The following is a 21330-nucleotide window of genomic DNA, read 5'->3' as shown; positions in this document are numbered from 1 at the left end:
TAGTCCCAGCATTTTTATCATTAAGCAATCACTCCCTATTTGCTCCTCTTCCAAGATACTGACAACCACTAACCCTCTTGTGTCTCTATGGTTTTACCTGTTGTGGATATTTCATATAAATGGAATCATACAATTAAAAAAAAACTTTGTGATATGAAAAATGACAGAGTAAGAGAAATCCATGATCGTACCTGCTCAAAAGCAACTAATGGGCTGCCAGAAACTGTCAGAATTAACTTTTGTAAAACTTCGGAATCTAGTCAAAACTGGAAGATTTGGTGAAGAAAGAAGCTCCTTAGTTTGTGGCAGGAGAGTACTGTGGCATTTTAAACTGCCTGCCTACCAACTATCCATGAGGAAGCCCCAGCACAAAGACTTTAAATCAACTATCTTAAATATGCATAAAGAGCTAAAGGAAACCATGGACATGGAACGAAAGGAACTAGGTCAACAATGTTTGAACAAATAGAGAGTATCAATAAAGAGAAATTATAGAAGGGAACCATATAGAAATCTTGGAGCTGCAAAGTACAATAACTGAAGGGAAAAATTCCTTATAGGGGTTCAACAGCATATTTAAACAGGTAAAATTAAGTCTGTGCACTTGGAAATATTTCAACTGAGGTTACCCATTGTGAGGAACAGAAAGAAAAGATTAACGAAAGATGAACAGAGCTTGAAAGACCTGTGCAACACCATCAGGTTTACTTACATACACATAATGGGAATTGCAGAAGGAAAGGGGAGAGAGAAAATTTCAAGAAATAATATCCAGAAACTTCCCAAATTTGATAAAAGAATAAATCTATACATCCCTGACACTCAACAGACTCCAAGTAGGATAAACTCAAAAAGATCCACACCAAATTGTCAAAACCCAAAGACAGAATTTTGAAAGCAGCAAGTGAGAAGTTGTTTGTTACCTACAAGGGACCCTCAAATAGATTAACAGCCAATTTCTCATCAGAAACCATGGAGGCCACCAGTAGAGAGATAACACATTTTAAGTCTTGGAAGAAAAACTGTCAACTAAGAATTCTATATCTGGCAAATTATTCTTGAAGAATGAGGGAGAAATTAAGATGTTACCAGATAAAATCTGAGAGAGCTCATTAACAGTAGACCTGCTCTACAAAAACCCAAAAACCAAACCAAAACAAAACAAAAAATTCAAGCTGATTTGAAAAGGACACTAGATAGTAACTCTAAACCATAAGAAAGAAAAGTGAACACTAGTACAGAGGCTTGTGTAAAAGCCAGTATTATTGTGCTTTTTGGTTTGGTTTATAACTTCTGCTTTTTCTTTTTTTTTTTCTTTTTTTTTTTTTAAATCTTTATTGAAGTATAATTGCTTTACAATGGTGTGTTAGTTTCTGCTTTATAACTAAGTGAATCAGTTATACATATATATATGTTCCCATATCTCATCCCTCTTGCATCTCCCTCCCTCCCACCCTCCCCATCCCACCCCTCTAGGTGGTCACAAAGCACCGAGCTGATCTCCCTGTGCTATGCGGCTGCTTCCCACTAGCTATCTATTGTACATTTGGTAGTGTATATATGTCCATGACACTCTCTCACCCTGTCACATCTCACCCCTCCCCCTCCCCATATCCTCAAGTCCATTCCCTAGTAGGTCTGTGTCTTTATTCCCGTCTTGCCCCTAGGTTCTTCATGGCCTTTTTTTTTTTTTTCCCTTAGATTCCATATATATGTGTTAGCATACTGTATTTGTTTTTCTCTTTCTGACTTACTTCACTCTGTATGACAGACTCTAACTCCATCCACCTCATTACAAATACCTCCATTTCATTTCTTTTTATGGCTGAGTTATATTCCATTGTATATATGTGCCACATCTTCTTTATCCATTCATCCAATGATGGACACTTAGGTTGCTTCCATGTCCTGGCTATTGTAAATAGAGCTGCAATGAACATTTTGGTACATGACTCTTTTTGAACTATGGTTTTCTCAGGGTATATGCCCAGTAGTGGGATTGCTGGGTCGTATGGTAGTTCTATTTGTAGTTTTTTAAGGAACCTCCATACTGTTCTCCATAGTGGTTGTATCAATTTACATTCCCACCAACAGTGCAAGAGTGTTCCCTTTCCTCCACACCCTCTCCAGCATTTATTGTTTCTAGATTTTTTGATGATGGCCAATCTGACCAGTGTGAGATGATATCTCATTGTAGTTTTGATTTGCATTTCTCTAATGATTAATGATGTTGAGCATTCTTTCATGTGTCTGTTGGCAATCTGTATATCTTCTTTGGAGAAATGTCTATTTAGGTCTTCTGCCCATTTTTGGATTGGGTTGTTCGTTTTTTTGTTATTGAGCTGCATGAGCTGCTTGTAAATCTTGGAGATTAATCCTTTGTCAGTTGCTTCATTTGCAAATATTTTCTCCCATTCTGAGGGTTGTCTTTTGGTCTTGTTTATGGTTTCCTTTGCTGTGCAAAAGCTTTTAAGTTTCATTAGGTCCCATTTGTTTATTTGTGTTTTTATTTCCATTTCTCTAGGAGCTGGGTCAAAAAGAATCTTGCTGTGATTTATGTCATAGAGTGTTCTGCCTATGTTTTCCTCTAAGAGTTTGATAGTGTCTGGCCTTACACTTAGGTCTTTAATCCATTTTGAGTTTATTTTTGTGTATGGTGTCAGGGAGTGTTCTAATTTCATACTTTTACATGTATCTGTCCAATTTTCCCAGCACCACTTATTGAAGAGGCTGTCTTTTCTCCACTGTATATGCTTGCCTCCTTTATCAAAGATAAGGTGACCATATGTGCGTGGGTTTATCTCTGGGCTTTCTATCCTGTTCCATTGATCTATATTTCTGTTTTTGTGCCAGTACCAAACTGTTTTGATTACTGTAGCTTTGTAATATAGTCTGAAGTCAGGGAGCCTGATTCCTCCAGCTCCATTTTTCGTTCTCAAGATTGCTTTGGCTATTCGGGGTCTTTTGTGTTTCCATACAAATTGTGAAATTTTTTGTTCTAGTTCTGTGAAAAATGCCAGTGGTAGTTTGATAGGGATTGCATTGAATCTGTAGATTGCTTTGGGTAGTAGAGTCATTTTCACAATGTTGATTCTTCCAATCCAAGAACATGGTATATCTCTCCATCTATTTGTATCATCTTTAATTTCTTTCATCAGTGTCTTATAATTTTCTGCATACAGGTCTTTTGTCTCCTTAGGTAGGTTTATTCCTAGATATTTTATTCTTTTTGTTGCAGTGGTAAACGGGAGTGTTTTCTTAATTTCTCTTTCAGATTTTTTGTCACTAGTGTATAAGAATGCCAGAGATTTCTGTGCATTAATTTTGTATCCTGCTACTTTACCAAATTCATTGATTAGCTCTAGTAGTTTTCTGGTAGCATCTTTAGGATTCTGTATGTATAGTATCATGTCATCTGCAAACAGTGACAGCTTTACTTCTTCTTTTCCGATTTGGATTCCTTTTATTTCTTTTTCTTCTCTTATTCCTGTGGCTAAAACTTCCAAAACTATGTTGAATAATAGTGGTGAGAGTGGGCAACCTTGTTTTCTTCCTGATCTTAGTGGAAATGGTTTCGGTTTTTCACCATTGAGGACGATGTTGGCTGTGGGTTTGTCATATATGGCCCTTATTATGTTGAGGAAAGTTCCCTCTATGCCTACTTTCTGCAGGGCTTTTATCATAAATGGGTGTTGAATTTTGTCGAAAGCTTTCTCTGCATCTATTGAGATGATCATATGGTTTTTCTCCTTCAACTTGTTAATATGGTATATCACGTTGATTGATTTGCATATATTGAAGAATCCTTGCATTCCTGGGATAAACCCCACTTGATCATGGTGTGTGATCCTTTTAATGTGCTGTTGGATTCTGTTTGCTAGTATTTTGTTGAGGATTTTTGCATCTATGTTCATCAGTGATATTGGCCTGTAGTTTTCTTTCTTTGTGACGTCTTTGTCTGGTTTTGGTATCAGGGTGATGGTGGCCTCGTAGAATGAGTTTGGGAGTGTTCCTCCCTCTGCAATGTTTTGGAAGAGTTTGAGAAGGATAGGTGTTAGCTCTTCTCTAAATGTTTGATAGAATTCGCCTGTGAAGCCATCTGGTCCTGGGCTTTTGTTTGTTGGGAGATTTTTAATCACGGTTTCAATTTCAGTGCTTGTGATTGGTCTGTTCATATTTTCTATTTCTTCCTGGTTCAGTCTCGGCAAGTTGTGCATTTCTAAGAATCTGTCCATTTCTTCCAGGTTGTCCATTTTATTGGCATAGAGTTGCTTGTAGTAATCTCTCATGATCGTTTGTATTTCTGCAGTGTCAGTGGTTACTTCTCCTTTTTCATTTCTAATTCTATTGATTTGAGTCTTCTCCCTTTTTCTCTTGATGAGTCTGGCTAATGGTTTATCAATTTTGTTTATCTTCTCAAAGAACCAGCTTTTAGTTTCATTGATTTTTGCTATTGTTTCCTTCATTTCTTTTTCATTTATTTCTGATCTGATCTTTATGATTTCTTTCCTTCTGCTAGCTTTGGGGTTTTTTTGTTCTTCTTTCTCTAATTGCTTCAGGTGCAAGGTTAGGTTGTTTATTCGAGATGTTTCCTGTTTCTTGAGGTAGGCTTGTATTGCTATAAACTTCCCTCTTAGCACTGCTTTTGCTGCGTCCCATAGGTTTTGGGTCGTCGTGTCTCCATTGTCATTTGTTTCTAGGTATTTTTTGATTTCCCCTTTGATTTCTTCAGTGATCACTTCGTTATTAAGTAGTGTATTGTGTAGCCTCCACGTGTTTGTATTTTTTACAGATCTTTTCCTGTAATTGATATCTAGTCTCATAGCGTTGTGGTCGGAAAAGATACTTGATACGATTTCAATTTTCTTAAATTTACCAAGGCTTGATTTGTGACCCAAGATATGATCTATCCTGGAGAATGTTCCGTGAGCACTTGAGAAAAATGTGTATTCTGTTGTTTTTGGGTGGAATGTCCTATAAATATCAATTAAGTCCATCTTGTTTAATGTATCATTTAAAGCTTGTGTTTCCTTATTTATTTTCATTTTGGATGATCTGTCCATTGGTGAAAGTGGGGTGTTAAAGTCCCCTACTATGATTGTGTTGCTGTCGATTTCCCCTTTTATGGCTGTTAGTATTTGCCTTATGTATTGAGGTGCTCCTATGTTGGGTGCATAAATATTTACAATTGTTATACCTTCCTCTTGGATCGATCCCTTGATCATTATATAGTGTCCTTCTTTGTCTCTTGTAATAGTCTTTATTTTAAAGTCTATTTTGTCTGATATGAGAATTGCTACTCCAGCTTTCTTTTGATTTCCATTTGCATGGAATATCTTTTTCCATCCCCTCACTTTCAGTCTGTATGTGTCTCTAGGTCTGAAGTGGGTCTCTTGTAGACAGCATATATATGGGTCTTGTTTTTGTATCCATTCAGCCAGTCTGTGTCTTTTGGTGGGAGCATTTAATCCATTTACATTTAAGGTAATTATCGATATGTATGTTCCTACATTAAGAAAATGTCCCATTTTCTTAAATGTTTTGGGTTTGTTATTGTAGGTGTTTTCCTTCTCTTGTGTTTCTTGCCTAGAGAAGTTCCTTTAGCATTTGTTGTAAAGCTGGTTTGGTGGTGCTGAACTCTCTCAGCTTTTGCTTGTCTGTAAAGGTTTTAATTTCTCCATCAAATCTGAATGAGATCCTTGCTGGGTAGAGTAATCTAGGTTGTAGGTTTTTCTCCTTCATCACTAAGTATATCCTGCCACTCCCTTCTGGCTTGCAGAGTTTCTGCTGAAAGATCAGCTGTTAACCTTATGGGGATTCCCTTGTGTGTTATTTGTTGTTTTTCCCTTGCTGCTTTTAATATGTTTTCTTTATATTTAATTTTTGACAGTTTGATTAAGATGTGTCTTGGCGTGTTTCTCCTTGGATTTATCCTGTATGGGACTCTCTGTGCTTCCTGGACTTGATTGACTATTTCCTTTCCCATATTAGGGAAGTTTTCAACTATAATCTCTTCAAATATTTTCTCAGTCCCTTTCTTTTTCTCTTCTTCTTCTGGGACCCCTATAATTCGAATGTTGGTGCGTTTAATGTTGTCCCAGAGGTCTCTGAGACTGTCCTCAGTTCTTTTCATTCTTTTTTCTTTATCCTGCTCTGCAGTAGTTATTTCCACCATTTTATCTTCCAGGTCACTTATCCATTCTTCTGCCTCAGTTATTCTGCTATTGATCCCATCTAGAGTATTTTTAATTTCACTTATTGTGTTTTTCATCGTTGCTTTGTTCCTCTTTAGTTCTTCTACGTCCTTGTTAAATGTTTCTTGCATTTTGTCTATTCTATTTCCAAGATTTTGGATCATCCTTACTATCATTATTCTGAATTCTTTTTCAGGTAGACTACCTATTTCCTCTTCATTTGTTAGGTCTGGTGTGTTTTGACCCTGCTCCTTCATCTGCTGTGTGTTTTTCTGTCTTCTCATTTTGCTTATCTTACTGTGTTTGGGGTCTCCTTTTCACAGGCTGCAGGTTCGTAGTTCCCGTTGTTTTTGGTATCTGTCCCCAGTGGCTAAGGTTGGTTCAGTGGGTTGTGTAGGCTTCCTGGTGGAGGGAACTAGTGCCTGTGTTCTGGTGGATGAGCCTGGATCTTGTCTTTCCGGTGGGCACGTCCACATCTGGTGGTGTATTTTGGGGTGTCTGTGGCCTTATTATGATTTTAGGCAGCCTCTCTGCTAATGGATGGGGCTGTGTTCCTGTTTTGCTAGTTGTTTGGCATTGGGTGTCCAGCACTGTAGCTTGCTGGTCGTTGAGTGAAGCTGGGTCTTGATGTTGAGATGGAGATCTCTGAGAGATTTTCGCCATTTGGTATTACGTGGAGCTGGGAGGTCTCTTGTGGACCAGTGTCCTGAAGTTGGCTCTCCCACCTCAGAGGCACAGCCCTGATGCCTGGCTGGAGCACCAAGAGCCTTTCATCCACACGGTCCCAAAGTCCACCTCCTGAATTTGGGATGATTTGTTGTCTATTCAGGTATTCAACAGATGCAGGCACATCAAGTTGTTTGTGGAGTTTTAATCCGCTGCTTCTGAGGCTGCTGGGAGAGATTTCCCTTTCTCTTCTTTGTTCGCACAGCTCCCGGGGTTCAGCTTTGGATTTGGACCCGCCTCTGCGTGTAGGTCACCTGAGGGCGTCTGTTCCCTTTTGGGAGGTGTGACGTTTTCTGCCAGCGTTCAGTGGGTGTTCTGTAGGAGCAGTTCCACGTGTAGATGTATTTCTAATGTATCTGTGGGAAGGAAGGTGATCTCCACGTCTTACTCTTCCGCCATCTTCCGGGAGTCCCTCCACTTCTGCTTTTTCTATATGATTTCAGGCAAACACAAAAAATATACATCTGTGTTAATGGGCATACACTGTATAAAAATGTAATCTTGGACAATTACAAAATAAGGGGAGAGGGATGGAAAAGTATAGGAGCAGAGTGTTTGTATACTATTGAAACTAAGTTAGTAGATTTTTACAAGTTTAACATGTTAACATGGTAACCACTAAGAAAATACTTAAAAATATACAGAAAGTGAAAGACACGATAAAAGTGAAAAAATACAAGAAAAAAATCAATAAATATTTTAAAAGGCAGTAATGGAGGAACTGAGGAACAAAAGATATACACAGAAAACAAAAGGCTAAATGGCAAAAGTAAATCCTTCCTTTTCAGTAATCACATTAAATATAAATGGAATAAACTCCCCAATCAAAAGGCCTAGGTTAGCAGTTTGGATTTAAAAAAAACCCCAAGATCTATACATATACTGCCTACAAGAGACTCACTTTAGATAATATGGACATAAAGAGATTGAAAGTAAAAGGATGGAAAAAGATATTTCATACAAATAGTAATCAAAAGAGAGTTGGGATGGCTGTATCATGAGACAAAACAGATTTTAAATTAGGAAAAGATAATAAAATGAAGAAAGACATATATTGATAAAAGGTTCACTACAGAAATAATATATAACAATTATAAATATAAACATAACCTAGCAATATAGTCCCAAAATATATGGAGTAAAAATGGACAGAATTGAGAGAAAAATAGGTCTGCAATAATGGTTGGTGACTTCAATACCCAGCTTTCTATACTGCATAGGGCAGCCAGACAGGAGATCAACAAAGAAATATAGAACTTGAACTACACTGTAAATCAGTTTCACCTAACCCAACAACAGCAAAATATATATTCCACTCAAGTGCACATGGAACGTTCTCCAGGATAGACCATATGTTAGGCCACAGGTAAGTCTTAAGTTTGAAATTATTGAAATCTTACAAAGTAACTTTTCTGTTCACAATGGAATGAAACTAGAAATGAATAACAGAACTTTGGAAAATTCACAAATATGTGGAAACTAAGTAGGACACTCTTAAACAACTAATGTGTGAAGAAGAAAAATCACAAAGTAGAAAATACTTTGGGAGACAAATGGAAATGAAACATGACATACCAAAACTTATGGAATATGGTGAAAACAGTTCTTAGAGGGAAATTTATAGCTGTAAATGCATGTATTAAGGGAGAACTCAATAACCTAACTGTATAACCTATGTAACTTGAAAAAGAAGCACCAACTAAACTCAAGCTAGCAGAAGGCAGGAAATAATAAAAGAGCAAAGACAAAATAGAGAATAGAAAAATGATAGAGAAATCAACAAAACCTAAAGTTGGTTCCTTAAAAAGATTAACAAAGTTGACAAACCTTTATCTAAATTGACTAACAAAAAAAGACTCAAGTTACTAAAATCAGAAATGAAATTGGAAACTTTATTATCAACTTTTTAAAAATATAGAGGATTATAAGGGAATACTGTTAACAGCTGTATGCCAACAAATTTGCTACCCAAGGTGAAATGGACAAATTTCGAGACATGCACAATTTATCTCAACTGACTCAGGAAAGAATAGAAATTATGGATAGATCTATAACTAGTGAGGACATTGGAGCAGTCATTAAAAAAACCTCCCAACAGAGAAAAGCTCACAATGAGATGGCTTCACTTGTTAATTCTACTAAATATATAAATATATAAAGAAGAGTTAACACAAATCTTTCTCAAACTATTCCAAAATACTGGAGAGGACATTTTCTGTCTCATTCTGTGACACATTGCTCTGACTACAGAGGTCTCAGACAAAGACACTACAAGAAAAGGAAACTACAGGCTAATATCCCTTATGAATATAGGGGCAAAAATCCTCACCAAAATGCTGTAACTCATGACCAAGTGAGACTTACAGTGATGTTTCAAAATATTAAAATCCTGTAATATACTTTGTTCAGAGAATGAAGGATAAAAACTGCATGATCATTTCAATTGATGACGAAAAAGCACTTGACAAAATTCAGCACTCTTTCATGGTAAAAACATTCAGTAAACTAGGAATAGATGAAAACTTCTTCAACATGATAAAGGCCTTATATGAAAAATCCACACTAATGTTGTTCTTTATGGTGAAAGACTGAAAGCTTTTCCCTGAAGAACATTACAAGATAAGGATGTCAGCTTTTGCCACTTCTGTTCAACATAGTACTGCCAGTTCTAGCCAGAATAATTAGGCAGAAAAAGAAAAGGCATCCACATTCAAAAAGAAGTAAAATTATTTCTTTCCTCCAGACATTATCTCAAATCTATACAACCCTAGAATCCACAAAAAAATTGTTAGAGCTAATAAATGAATTCAGCAAAGTTTCAGGACACAAAATCAACACACAAAAGTCAGTTGTATTTATGTTCATTTTCAAAGAACTATTCAAACAGGAAATATTTTTTAAAATCCCACTTATAATAGCATCAAAAATAATAAAATATTCAGTAATAAACCAAGCAGGTAAAAGCCTTGTTCACTGAAAAGTGCAAAACATTGCTGAAATTAAAGGAGACCTAAATAAATGGAAAGACTTCCCATGCTTATGGATTGGAAGACAATATTGCTAAGATGACAGTAATATCCAAAGTGATCTATGGATTCAATACAGTCCCTATCAAAGTACCATTCGTGTTTTATATAAATAGAAAAACCTATCCTAAAATTCATTTGGAATGTCATAGGACCCTGAATAGTCAAAACAATCTTGAAAAATGAAAAGAAAGTTGGAGGACTCACTCTACTTGATTTCAATACTTAGCTCCAAGCTACAAACAGTGGCAAAACAGTGTTATACTGCCATAAGTATAAACATATAGATCAGTGGAATAGAACTGAGAGCCCAGAAAAATATCCCTCTTACATATGATCAATTGATTTTTGACAAGGATGCCAAGACTATTCAATTGAAAAAGAACAGTCTATACAAGTGGTGCTTGGACAACTGGATATCCAGAACTAAAAGAACACACTTGAGAAAAATGAAAAATTAGAAAGCCTCTGCAAAGAAATAGAAGATGTAATGAATAAGCATATGGAAATTTCAGAACTGAGAAATACGTACCTGAAAGAAAAAGTTCAGAAGATGGGCTTAAGAGCAGATTGGAGGTAACAGAGAAATTATTGAACTATAAGATGGAATAATAGAAATTACCCAATCTGTGCAACAGGAAGAAAATGTACTGGGAAAAAGATGAACAGAGTCTCAAGAATTGTGAGAGTATAACAAAATATCTAACATTTGTGTTACTGCAGTTCTGGAAGAAGAAGCAAAGAAGGGCAGGGTTGAAAAAGTATTAGAATAATTAATGGCTGATAAGTTCCTAAATTTGGCAAGAGATGTAAACCTACAGATTCAAAAAGCTGAGTGTATCCCAAACATGATAAGCCCACTGAAATCCACGCCAGGATACATTATAATGAAACTCCTGAACACTAAAAATGAAGAAAACATCTTGAAATCAGCTAGAGAAAAATAACACATTTCTTACAGAGGAAGAAAACTATTAGAATGGTAGTGAATTTCTCATCAGAAATGAGAGTCTAGATGGAAAGTGGTGTGATGTTTTTCAGGCACTGAAGGAAAAGAATTGTAAACCCCAAATCCTGTATGAAATGAAAATATTTTTCACAAATGAAGAGAAATCATAAAAAAAAAGATACATCGTGCAGACATTAATCAAACAAAAGCAAGAGTGGCTATATTAATATCAGGTAAGATAGACTTCAAAGAAAATTACCAGATACAGAGGGTGATAAATTGGTCAATTCACCAGCAAGACATAGGGATGCTTAATGTGTATGCATCAAATAACTGAGCTTCAAAAGATGTGAAGAGAAAACTGAAAGGAGAAATAGACAAATCAACAATTAGAGACTTCAACACCTTTCTCTCAATGTTATATAGAATAATTAGACCCCAAATCAGTAGGAGCTCAACAACGCCATCAACCAACAGAATCTAATCAACATTTACAGAACATTCCACCTAACGATAGCAAAATGCATATTCTTACAGTCAGCCCTCCATATCCATGGGTTCCACATCTGCAGATTCAACCAACTGCAGATCAAAAATTAAAAAAAAATTTTTCCGAAAGTTCCAAAAAGCAAAATTTGAATTTGCTGTGTGCCAGCAACTATTTACATAGCATTTACATTATATTTACAGCTATTTACGTGGCATTACATTGGATTAGGCATTATAAGTAATCTAGAGATGACTTAAAGTATACAGGAGGATGTGTGTAGGTTATATACAAATACCATGCCATTTAATATACAGGACTTGAGCATCTGTGGATTTTGGTATCTGAAGGGGGGTTCTGGAACCAATCCTCTGTGGATACTGAGGGATGACTGTATGAAGATAGATATATTCTGGGCCACAAAACAACACATGAAACAAAAAATTTTGTTTACCTTAATGAATTAAAAAAATTTAAATCATGCAAAGTATGTTGTCTGACCACAATGGAATCAAACTTGACACCAATAAGAGAAAGTTAACAGAAAAATCTCTAAGCACTTAGAAAATAACACACTGCTAAATAATCTGGGCATCAAAAATGACATCTCAAGGGAAATAAAAACCTGCATGAAAGTGAATGAAAAGGAAAATATGAGATATCAAAGTATGTGGGATGCAGCTAAAGCAGTCATGAGAGAAAAACCTGTAGCATTAAATGTATATGTTAGAAAACAGGAAGTCTCAAGTCAATAATCTAGGCTTCTGCCTCAAGAACCTAGAAAAATAAGAGCAAAGTAAACTCAGAGGAACAAAATGGAAGGAAATAATAGTGATAAAGGCAGAAATCAATGAAATTGAAAATAAAAGGAATAGAGAAAATCAGTGAAATAAAGAGCTGATTCTTTGAAAACAATAAAATTGACTAAACTTTAGCAAGACTAAGAAAAAAAGGGTAGACACAAATTACCAGTATCAGGAATGAAACGAGGGGTATTACTACATACTCTGTAGCCATCAACAGAATATCCACCCATAAATTTGACAACTTAGATGAAACAGGACTGGTTTCCTTGAAAAACAAACTGTTGTACTTTAACTTGACCAATATGGAGTAGATAATTTGAACAGAGCTATAACTATTAAGAAAATCCAATTTATAATTAAAAAACTCCACAAAAGAAATTTATAGGCCCAGGTGATTTTACTGTGGAATTCTGCCAAATTTTTAAAGGAGACTTAAACACCAATGCTACATGATTTTTGTTTCAGAAAATAGGAGGGAACACTTTCTAATTCACTTTATGGATATTATGCTGGTAATAAAACCAGACAAGGATAATAGAAAAAATGAAAACTACAGGTCAACATCTCTCATGAATATAGACATGAAAATCCTTAAATTATTAGCAGATTGAATTCAACAATATATAAAAATAACTGTACACCATTATCAAGTGTGATTTATTCCAGGGACACAAGACTGGTTTCATATTTGAAACTCAATCAGTGTAATCCCCCATATTAACAGGCTAAAGAAGAAAGACCACATGATTATATTAATATCCGTTGATTCAGTACAAGCATTTGGCAGAATTCAATAACCATTTGTGGGGGGAAAAAAACACCTTAGAACAATAGAAACAGGGGAACTCCTCTACTTGATTAGGGACATCTACAAAAACATCTATAAGTAGCATTATTTTTTTTTTAAATATAAAATATACATATACATAACAAAATTTTCACCATTTTAAAACGTCCAGTTCATTGGCATTAAGTTCATTCACACCATTGTGCAGTCATCACCTTTCTTCATTTCCAGAACTTTTTCATCTTCCTAGACTGAAACTCTATCCATTATATAATAACTCCCCATTCCCCACTCCCCCCAGCTCCTGGTAACCTCTGTTTTACTTTGTCTCTATGAATTTGCCTATTCCAGGTACCTGCTATAAGTGGAATCAAACAATATTTGTCCTTTGTGACTGGCTTATTTCGCTTAGCATAATGTTTTCAAGGCTAATCTCTGATGTAGAATGTATCAGAATTTCCTTCCTTTTTAAGGCGGAATAATATACAGTTTTTTGTATATATGTACTACATTTTCTTATCTATTTATCTGTTGATGGACATTAGGGTTGTTGCCATTTTTGAGCTATTGTGAATAATGCTGTTATGGGCATTGATGTATGAGTATCTGAGTTCTTGCTTTTGATTCTTTGGGGTATATACCGAGGATTAAAATTGCTGGATCATATGGTAAATTGTATGTTTAACTTTTTTTTTTGTATGTTTAACTTTTTGAGGAACTGCTGAACTCTTTTCCACAGAAACCATACCATTTTACTTTTTCCACAACAATGCACGAAGGTTCCAGTTTCTCCACTCCCTCCCAATACCTGTTTTTTTCTGTTTCTTTGGTAATAGCTATCCTAATGGGTGTGATGTGGTATCTTTGTGGAACAGTATTCTTAATGCTTTGAGACATTATGTTTTCCTCCTCATATCAAGAACAAGGCAAGGATGTCTGCTCCCACCACCCTTATTCACTTTTGTGCTAGAAGTTCTATAGTAAGGCAAGACAGGAAATAAAATACATATAAATTATAAGGAAAGAAATAAATCTGTCCCTATATGCAAATACCATGATTGTCTATATAGGAAAATAGGAAATCTTAAGGAATCTAGGAGAAAAAAAACTCCTAGAGCTAGTAAGTGAGTTCAGCCATGTTGCAGGATTCAAGATAAGCATACAATTTATTTCTATATCATAGCAATGAACAAAATCTATATATATATTTTTTTTTATTTAGGCTTTTTAAAAAATTTATTTATTTATTTATTTTTGCTGTGTTGGGTCTTTGTTTCTGTGCGAGGGCTTTCTCTAGTTGCAGCGAGCAGGGGCCACTCTTCATCGCGGTGCGCGGGCCTCTCACTATCGCGGCCTCTCTTGTTGTGGAGCACAGGCTCCAGACGCGCAAGCTCAGTAGTTGTGGCTCACGGGCCCAGTTGCTCCGCGGCATGTGGGATCTTTCCAGACCAGGGCTCGAACCCGTGTCCCCTGCATTAGCAGGCAGATTCTCAACCACTGCGCCACCAGGGAAGCCCCTATATCATTTTTAACTGAACTAAAAATACAATACCATTAAAATCACTAAAAAAAAGAAAAATGAAGGAATTTTTAGGTATCAGTTTTTAAACAAAACCTACTTAGGATTTGTATGCTGAAAACCACAACATGCTGATGAAAGACATCAAAGAACATCTCAGTAAATGGAGAGACATCTCATGTTCATAGATTTGAAGAGTCAACATGGTAAAGGTGTCAGTTCTTCCTAAATTGATATACAGTTTAATGCAAATCTTGTCAAAATTCCAGCAGGGTTTTTTGGTAGATATAGATGAGATTATTCTAAAATGTATATGGAAAGGCACATGCCCTAGAATAGGTAAAATATCTTTAAAATGAAGAATAAAGGGGGAGGAATCACTCTACCTGATTTCAAGACCTACAGGATATCTACAGTAATCAAAACTGTGATTTTCACAGCATCGTAGACATAAAGATCAATAGAATAGAGAACCCCTGAATAGAGCCACCAGCAATGTGGGAGAAGGATTAGTAGTCTTCAACACATGGCAAAAGGGTTCAGGTTGAAAGCAGGATCTATCTATCTATCTCACCCGCGTGCCCCACGCTAGCCTTATTGCTGCCGTGGCCCTGGTTAGTAGCTTAGGTTAAGTTGACTAGTGGGCATGGGTGGCTTCTGGGTGAGCAGGGATGTGTTTGTGTTACAGACATTAATGGCCTTCAAGGATGTGGCTGTGGCCTTCACCCAAAAGGAGTGGAAGCTACTGAGTCCTGCTCAGAGGACCCTGTATCGGGATGTAATGCTGGAGAACTACAGCCATATGGTGTCGCTGGGTAAGGTTGACCTGTCTCATGTCTCAGACTCTGCCTGTGGGCATCTTAAGATTTTATGGAGCAGCCACCATTCTTTGGGCTCAGAAAGAAACATTTTCCCTACACCCAGAGAATGTCTGGATTCTATAGAGTTGGAAATAGTGAAGTTATGTGTGTGTGTGTTGCTGGGGGTGGGTATGATGTTGCATTTCCAGGCCTCTTCCAAGGCTGGGCCCTCCTCCAAAGTGATCTTGCTTCAAATGGGTGAATATTTGTATTTACTCAAGCACAGGGGAGAATCATATACTGCCTTTAGATCCAGGATTCCTCCCTCCCCTTAGTCATCTTTTCTCAGCATTCAGAGAAACTTTGTCCCCCTCCACCCACCCTGCCATGCTTCCCTACCCTCTTCTTAGTCATTGCATTTCCCGGCTGAGTCCGAGTTCTGTGATAGCCTCTTAAGTCACTAACCCAAGATCACCTTGGTTTTTTTCCCCTGTGAGTAGGAATTGCCTTTCCTAAACCAAAACTCATCACACAACTGGAGCAAGGGGATGAGCCCTGGAGAGAGGAGACTGAAAGTCTTCTGGACCTTTTTCCAGGTAAGTGGGAAACACCAGGCAGACAAGGAGACAAGGCAGTGAGGTGCTCAGCAGGTGAGGAAAGAGGAGCATCTGTGAGCTTCTGGGGAGAAAGCTCTTCTGCAGGCCTCCCTTCTATGCTATTCCACTCAGCCCAGAGAGGGCTTCCCTGGCAACCCCCTCCTTCCTCCCCCATAGAGCCACACTCCGCTCATTTGGTGTCCCTTGTCCAGCACTTCTAGGATCTCCCCATTCTTGAACTTTTGTTGGTTGGCCTGACCTTTAACATAGCACTTATCCTCTGAGACTAAGTCATCTACCCTGCTAGATTCTGTCCAGTAACCTGGTAACGTTTTTGTGCATCGGTTCTACCCCGTAAGTTCCCATTACTTTGTTTCTTCGATGATGGGTTATTTAAGATTACAACAGGGTGTGAAGAATTATACGGGTGCCAATCTGCCTTCCCTGCAGCCTAAGAAATAGACCATGATAAGACCAGGTGACAACCCCCTGGTTGTGTCCCACTCCTCCCGCCCCTGAGAATCCGACTTCTGCATTAGCATGCCCATGATTGCCTTTAGCCTTTTAACCATTCAGCAGGTCTTTCAACCATATAGAGAGTTGTTTTGCATGTTTGTAAACTTCTCTGCACATAGTATCATATTGTATACCTCCTTCTGGAACATGCCTTTTCACCAGTTTTATGTGAGATTCATATTAAAAAGTGTAGGTTTAGTTTATACTTTTAAAAATGGTTATATATGATTCCATTATATGAATATTTTAATGCAGATGAATTATCTTGTCCCTTCTTTTGGACATCTGAGTTACCTCCAGTTTTTGGCTATGAAATAATGTTGCTGTATATTCTTGCTACCTCCTTGGAAACACATGCGAGAGTTTCTCTCAAGATGCATACCTAGGAGCACAGTGGCTGTTTCATGGGCATGGGTAGCCTCAACCTGATTAGATTTTGCCGCATTGTGTTCTGAAGCTGTTCAACACCATTTTATACTCCCAGCAGCAGTGATGAGTTCTTGTTCCATATCCTCACATTTTTCACCCATCTGTTAGGTTTGTGGTGAAATCTCATATGGGTTTTGCTTTCCAGTGAGCATGAGCATTTCTTCCTGTGTTGATTGGCCATTGGTGTTTCCTTTTCTGTGATTTGACTGTTCGGTATTTCCCTACTTTTGATTTGGGCCATTTCTGTCATTGACTTGTAGAAATTCCATACACATTCTGGGAACATTTAGGTCTTTAATCCAAGTGGAATTAATTTTATGTGAATGTTGGGAGGTAAGGATAAATTTCTGCCTGACTTTTTTTTTTCATTCTTTTATTTTCAACATTCCTGGCATTTTATTTTTGTTTATTTATTTGTTTACTTATTTGCTTCTAAATACAACCATATATCTGTACTTGTACTTTTCAGCAAACTCAGTGCTTTTTTCTTTTTTAAAAAAGAACTATTATATAAACTATAATTATAGTATAATAGAAAAATGTTATTATGGTATAATAGTTAAGGGATAATTATAAGGTATATTATCAAAGTATAATAAACTACATATATTTAAAGTGTAGAATTTGGTAAGTTTTGACATCTGCACAACCATGAAACCATTGCCATGATCCATATCCTAAGCATACCTTTCACCCCAAAGTTTCCTTGTGCCTCACTGTAATCTCTATCTCCTGCCTCTCCCAGTCCTCCCCTTCCTCCCATACCCAGGCAACCACTGATCTGCTTTCCATCATAGATTTGTTTGCATTTTTAGAATTCATATAAATTGAATCATATAGAATACATACTGGATTCTTTCACTTAACATAATTATTTTGAATTTTATCCATAATGTTGCGTGTATCAATAGTTCATTTCTTTTTATTGCTGAGTAGTAATATAGATATCACAATTATTTAGCCACTCACCTGTTAAAACAAATTTGAGTAGTCTCCAGTTTTGATGAATACAAATAAAGCCTGTATGAACATTCATGAAAAGTCTTTGTGTGAACATACGCTTTCATTTCTTTTGGATAAATACCTGGGACCGGAGTGGCTGGGTTGGATGATACAGGGTATATTTAACTTTTTATGAAACTCACAAAGTGGCTGCACTATTTCACATTTCCACCAGCAGTATATGAGAATTCTGGATGCTCCACATATTTGTCAACACTTAGGTATTATGATTTTAATTTTAAGCATTTTCATAGCTATATAGTGGCATCTTATGTGGTTTTACTTGACATTTTTCTAATGACTAGTGATGTTGAGAATCTTTTCAAGTGCTTATTTGCTATCTGTATATCTTCTTTGGTGAAATGTCTTCTCAAATCTTTGGCCCATTTGAAAAGTTGGTTTCTTGTTTTTATTATTGAATTTTGCAAGTTCTTCATATATTCTGTATAGAACTCCAGTATCAGATATTTGATTTACAAGTATTTTCTCTGTGGCTTGCTTTTTATTCTCTTAATAGTCTCTTTCAATGAGAATTTCTTAATTTTGTTGAAGGCCAAGTTCCAATTTTTTCTTTCATGAATTTCACTTTTGGTGACATATTTAAGAAATCTTTCCCAAAATGAAGGCCAAAAAGAGTTTTATATATTTTTTCTTCTAAAAGTTTTATAATTTTTACTTTACATTTAGGTCTATATCTTGAATAAATTTTTATACTTGGTACCAGGTCTGGATTTAAGTACAATTTTTCTTTCTTTCTTTTTTTTTGTATACAAATATCCAATTTTCCAGCACCATTTATTGAAAAGACAACCCTTTCTTTACTGAATTTCCTGTGCACCTTTGTGGTAAATCAGTTGTGTATGGGTCTATGTCCAGACTCTTTTTCACTCCTTTGTTTATCTATCTTGATGTCAATACCACATAGTCTTTTTTTAAATTAATTAATTAATTTGTTTTAATTTATTTATTTTATTTTATTATTTATTTTTTGGCCACATTGTGTCTTCGTTGCTGTGTGCGGGTTTTCTCTAGTTGCAGCGAGTGGGGGCTACTCTTCATTGTGGTGTGCAGGCTTCTCATTACGGTGGCTTCTCTTGTTGCAGAGCATGGGCTCTAGGGCACACGGGCTTCAGTAGTTGTGGCTCACGGGCTCTAGAGGACAGGCTCAGTAGTTGCGGTGCACGGGCTTAGTTGCTTCACAGCATGTGGGATCTTCCCAGACCAGGGCTTGAACCCATGTACCCTGCATTGGCAGGCGGATTCTTAACCACTGTGCCACCAGGGAAGCCCTATTTATTTATTTTATTTATTTTTTGGCTGCATTGGGTCTCTTGCTGCGTGCGGGCTTTCTCTAGTTGCGGCGAGTAGGGGCAGTATGTGGGCTTCTCATTGCGGTGGCTTCTCTTGTTGCGGAGCACAGGCTCTAGGCACGTGGGCTTCAGTAGTTGCAGCATGTGGGTTCAGTAGTTGTGGCTTGCGGTCTCTAGAGCGCAGGCTCAGTAGTTGTGGCACACGGGCTTAGTTGCTCTGTGGCATGTGGGATCTTCCTGCACCAGGGCTCACACCCATCTCCCCTGCATTGGCAGGCAGATTCTTAACCACTGTGCCACCAGGGAAGTCCCAATACTATGTAGTCTTGATTACTGCAGCTTTATAATAAGTCTGGAACTTAGTATAAATCCTCTAACATTTTTTCTTTTTTCAAGTTGTGCTAGATTCTTTGCATTTCCACATGAATTTTAGAATCAGCTTGGCAATTTTCACAAAAAAAGCCTGCTGGGAGTTTGATTGGGATTGAGTTGAATGTACATCAATTTGAGGAGAATTTACATGTAAATAATACTCTGTCATCCAGTATATGAACACAGTCTATCTCTCTATTTTTATGGGACTTCTTAATTTTTGTCAGCATTGTTGTGTAGTTTTTCGTACACAGGTCTTATGCATCTTGTCAGATTTATCCCTCTGTGTTTCATATTTTTGATGCTATTTAAGGTACTTTAAAACTTCAGTTTTCAATTGTTTGTTGATAGTTTATAGAAATACAATTAATTTATGTATAATGATCTTGTATCTGGTAAATTTGCAAAACTTACTTCTCAGTCCTAGCAGGTTTTGTAGATTGTATAGGATTTTCTAAATAGATGATTAAGTTATTTGTAAGTAAGTATAGTTTACTTCTTTCCATTCTTTACGTCTTTAATTTCTTTTTCTTGCCTCATTGCACGGCGAGAAAATCAGTGCAATGATGAATTTAAATGGTGAGAGTAGACATCCTTTCCTTGTTCCTGATCTTATGGGGAATGCTTTCCTCCTAAGTGGAAGTTTTATAGCTGCCCTTCAGCAGCTTGACAAACTTCCCTTCTATTCCTTGTTTGATGAGTTTTTATTGGGAATGGATGCTGGATTTTGTCCAATTTTTTTTTGGTATCTTTAGAGATGATCATGTGTGTTTTTCTTTTTTAGTCTTTTAATTTGGTAAATTACACTGTTTTTTTTTTTCTTGTTAAACCAACCTTGTATTTCTGTTAATGGAATGCACTGACCTTATTCAGATTTTACCAGTTTGACCTTCACTTTTGTGTATGTGTATGTTTATTTAGTTCTATGAAATTTTATACATGTACATTCATGTAACTACCACTATACTCAAAGATACAGGACAGTTCCATCACGAGGATCCCTTCTGCTACCCTTTTATAGTCACAGCCAACTCCATCACTCCTCCCCTTCTCTTCTTCTGGCAACCACTAATCTGTTCTTTGTCTCTATAACTTTGTCATTTCAAGAATGTTATATGAAAGAAGTCATATCATATGTTACCTTTGGGGATTGCTTTTTTTCACTCAGCATAATTTTCTTTTGAGATCCATCCAAATTGTTGCATGTATCAGTATTCCATTCCTTTTATTGCTGAGTAGTAGTCCAATGTATGAATGTACCACAGTTTGTTAAACCATTCATCCATTGAAGGACATCTGGGTTCTGTATAGTTTTTGGCTATTATGAATAAAGCTGCTATGGACATTTGTGTATAGGTTTTTGTGTGAACGTAAGGTTTTCATTTCTGGCATAAATGCCCAAAAGTGCAAGTTTCTGGCTTATATAAATATGTTTAGTTTTGTAATAAAGTGCCATACTCATTTCCAGAATGGCTAAACCATTTTACATTCCCACCAGCAGTGTTTGAGTGATCCAGTTTGTCTGCATTCTTGCCAGGATTTGGTGTTAGCACTATTTTTTTAAAAAACATTTATTTATTTATTTGGTTGCACCAGGTCTTAGTTGCAGCAGGTGGGCTCCTTAGTTGCGGCTCACGGGCTCCTTAGTTGCAGCATGCGAACTCTTAATTGTGGCATGCATGTGGGATCTGGTTCCCTGAGCAGGGGTCGAACCCGGGCCCCTTGCATTGGGAGCGTGGAGCCTTAACCACTGCGCCACCAGGGAAGTCCCAGCAGTATTTTTTATTTTAGCCATTCTAATAGATTTCTAG

The 21330-nt window shown here is 36.9% G+C and overlaps 1 protein-coding gene across 3 annotated transcripts in view; it reads left to right on the top strand.

The window, feature by feature from the left end:
* The window catches only part of ZNF169 (zinc finger protein 169), a 50334-nt gene that overhangs the window by 21039 nt on the left and 7965 nt on the right, over positions 1-21330 (top strand). For all 3 annotated transcript variants that reach the window (XM_061200622.1, XM_061200623.1, XM_061200621.1), the window contains 2 exons: positions 15183-15309; positions 15795-15890. In XM_061200622.1, the coding sequence (XP_061056605.1) occupies positions 15183-15309; positions 15795-15890 (223 nt within the window). The remainder of the gene's footprint in view (positions 1-15182; positions 15310-15794; positions 15891-21330) is intronic.

This window comes from Eubalaena glacialis, chromosome 9 (assembly GCF_028564815.1).
Source record: "Eubalaena glacialis isolate mEubGla1 chromosome 9, mEubGla1.1.hap2.+ XY, whole genome shotgun sequence".
NCBI lineage: Eukaryota > Metazoa > Chordata > Mammalia > Artiodactyla > Balaenidae > Eubalaena > Eubalaena glacialis.
This window is presented reverse-complemented; position numbering and strand designations above follow the sequence as displayed.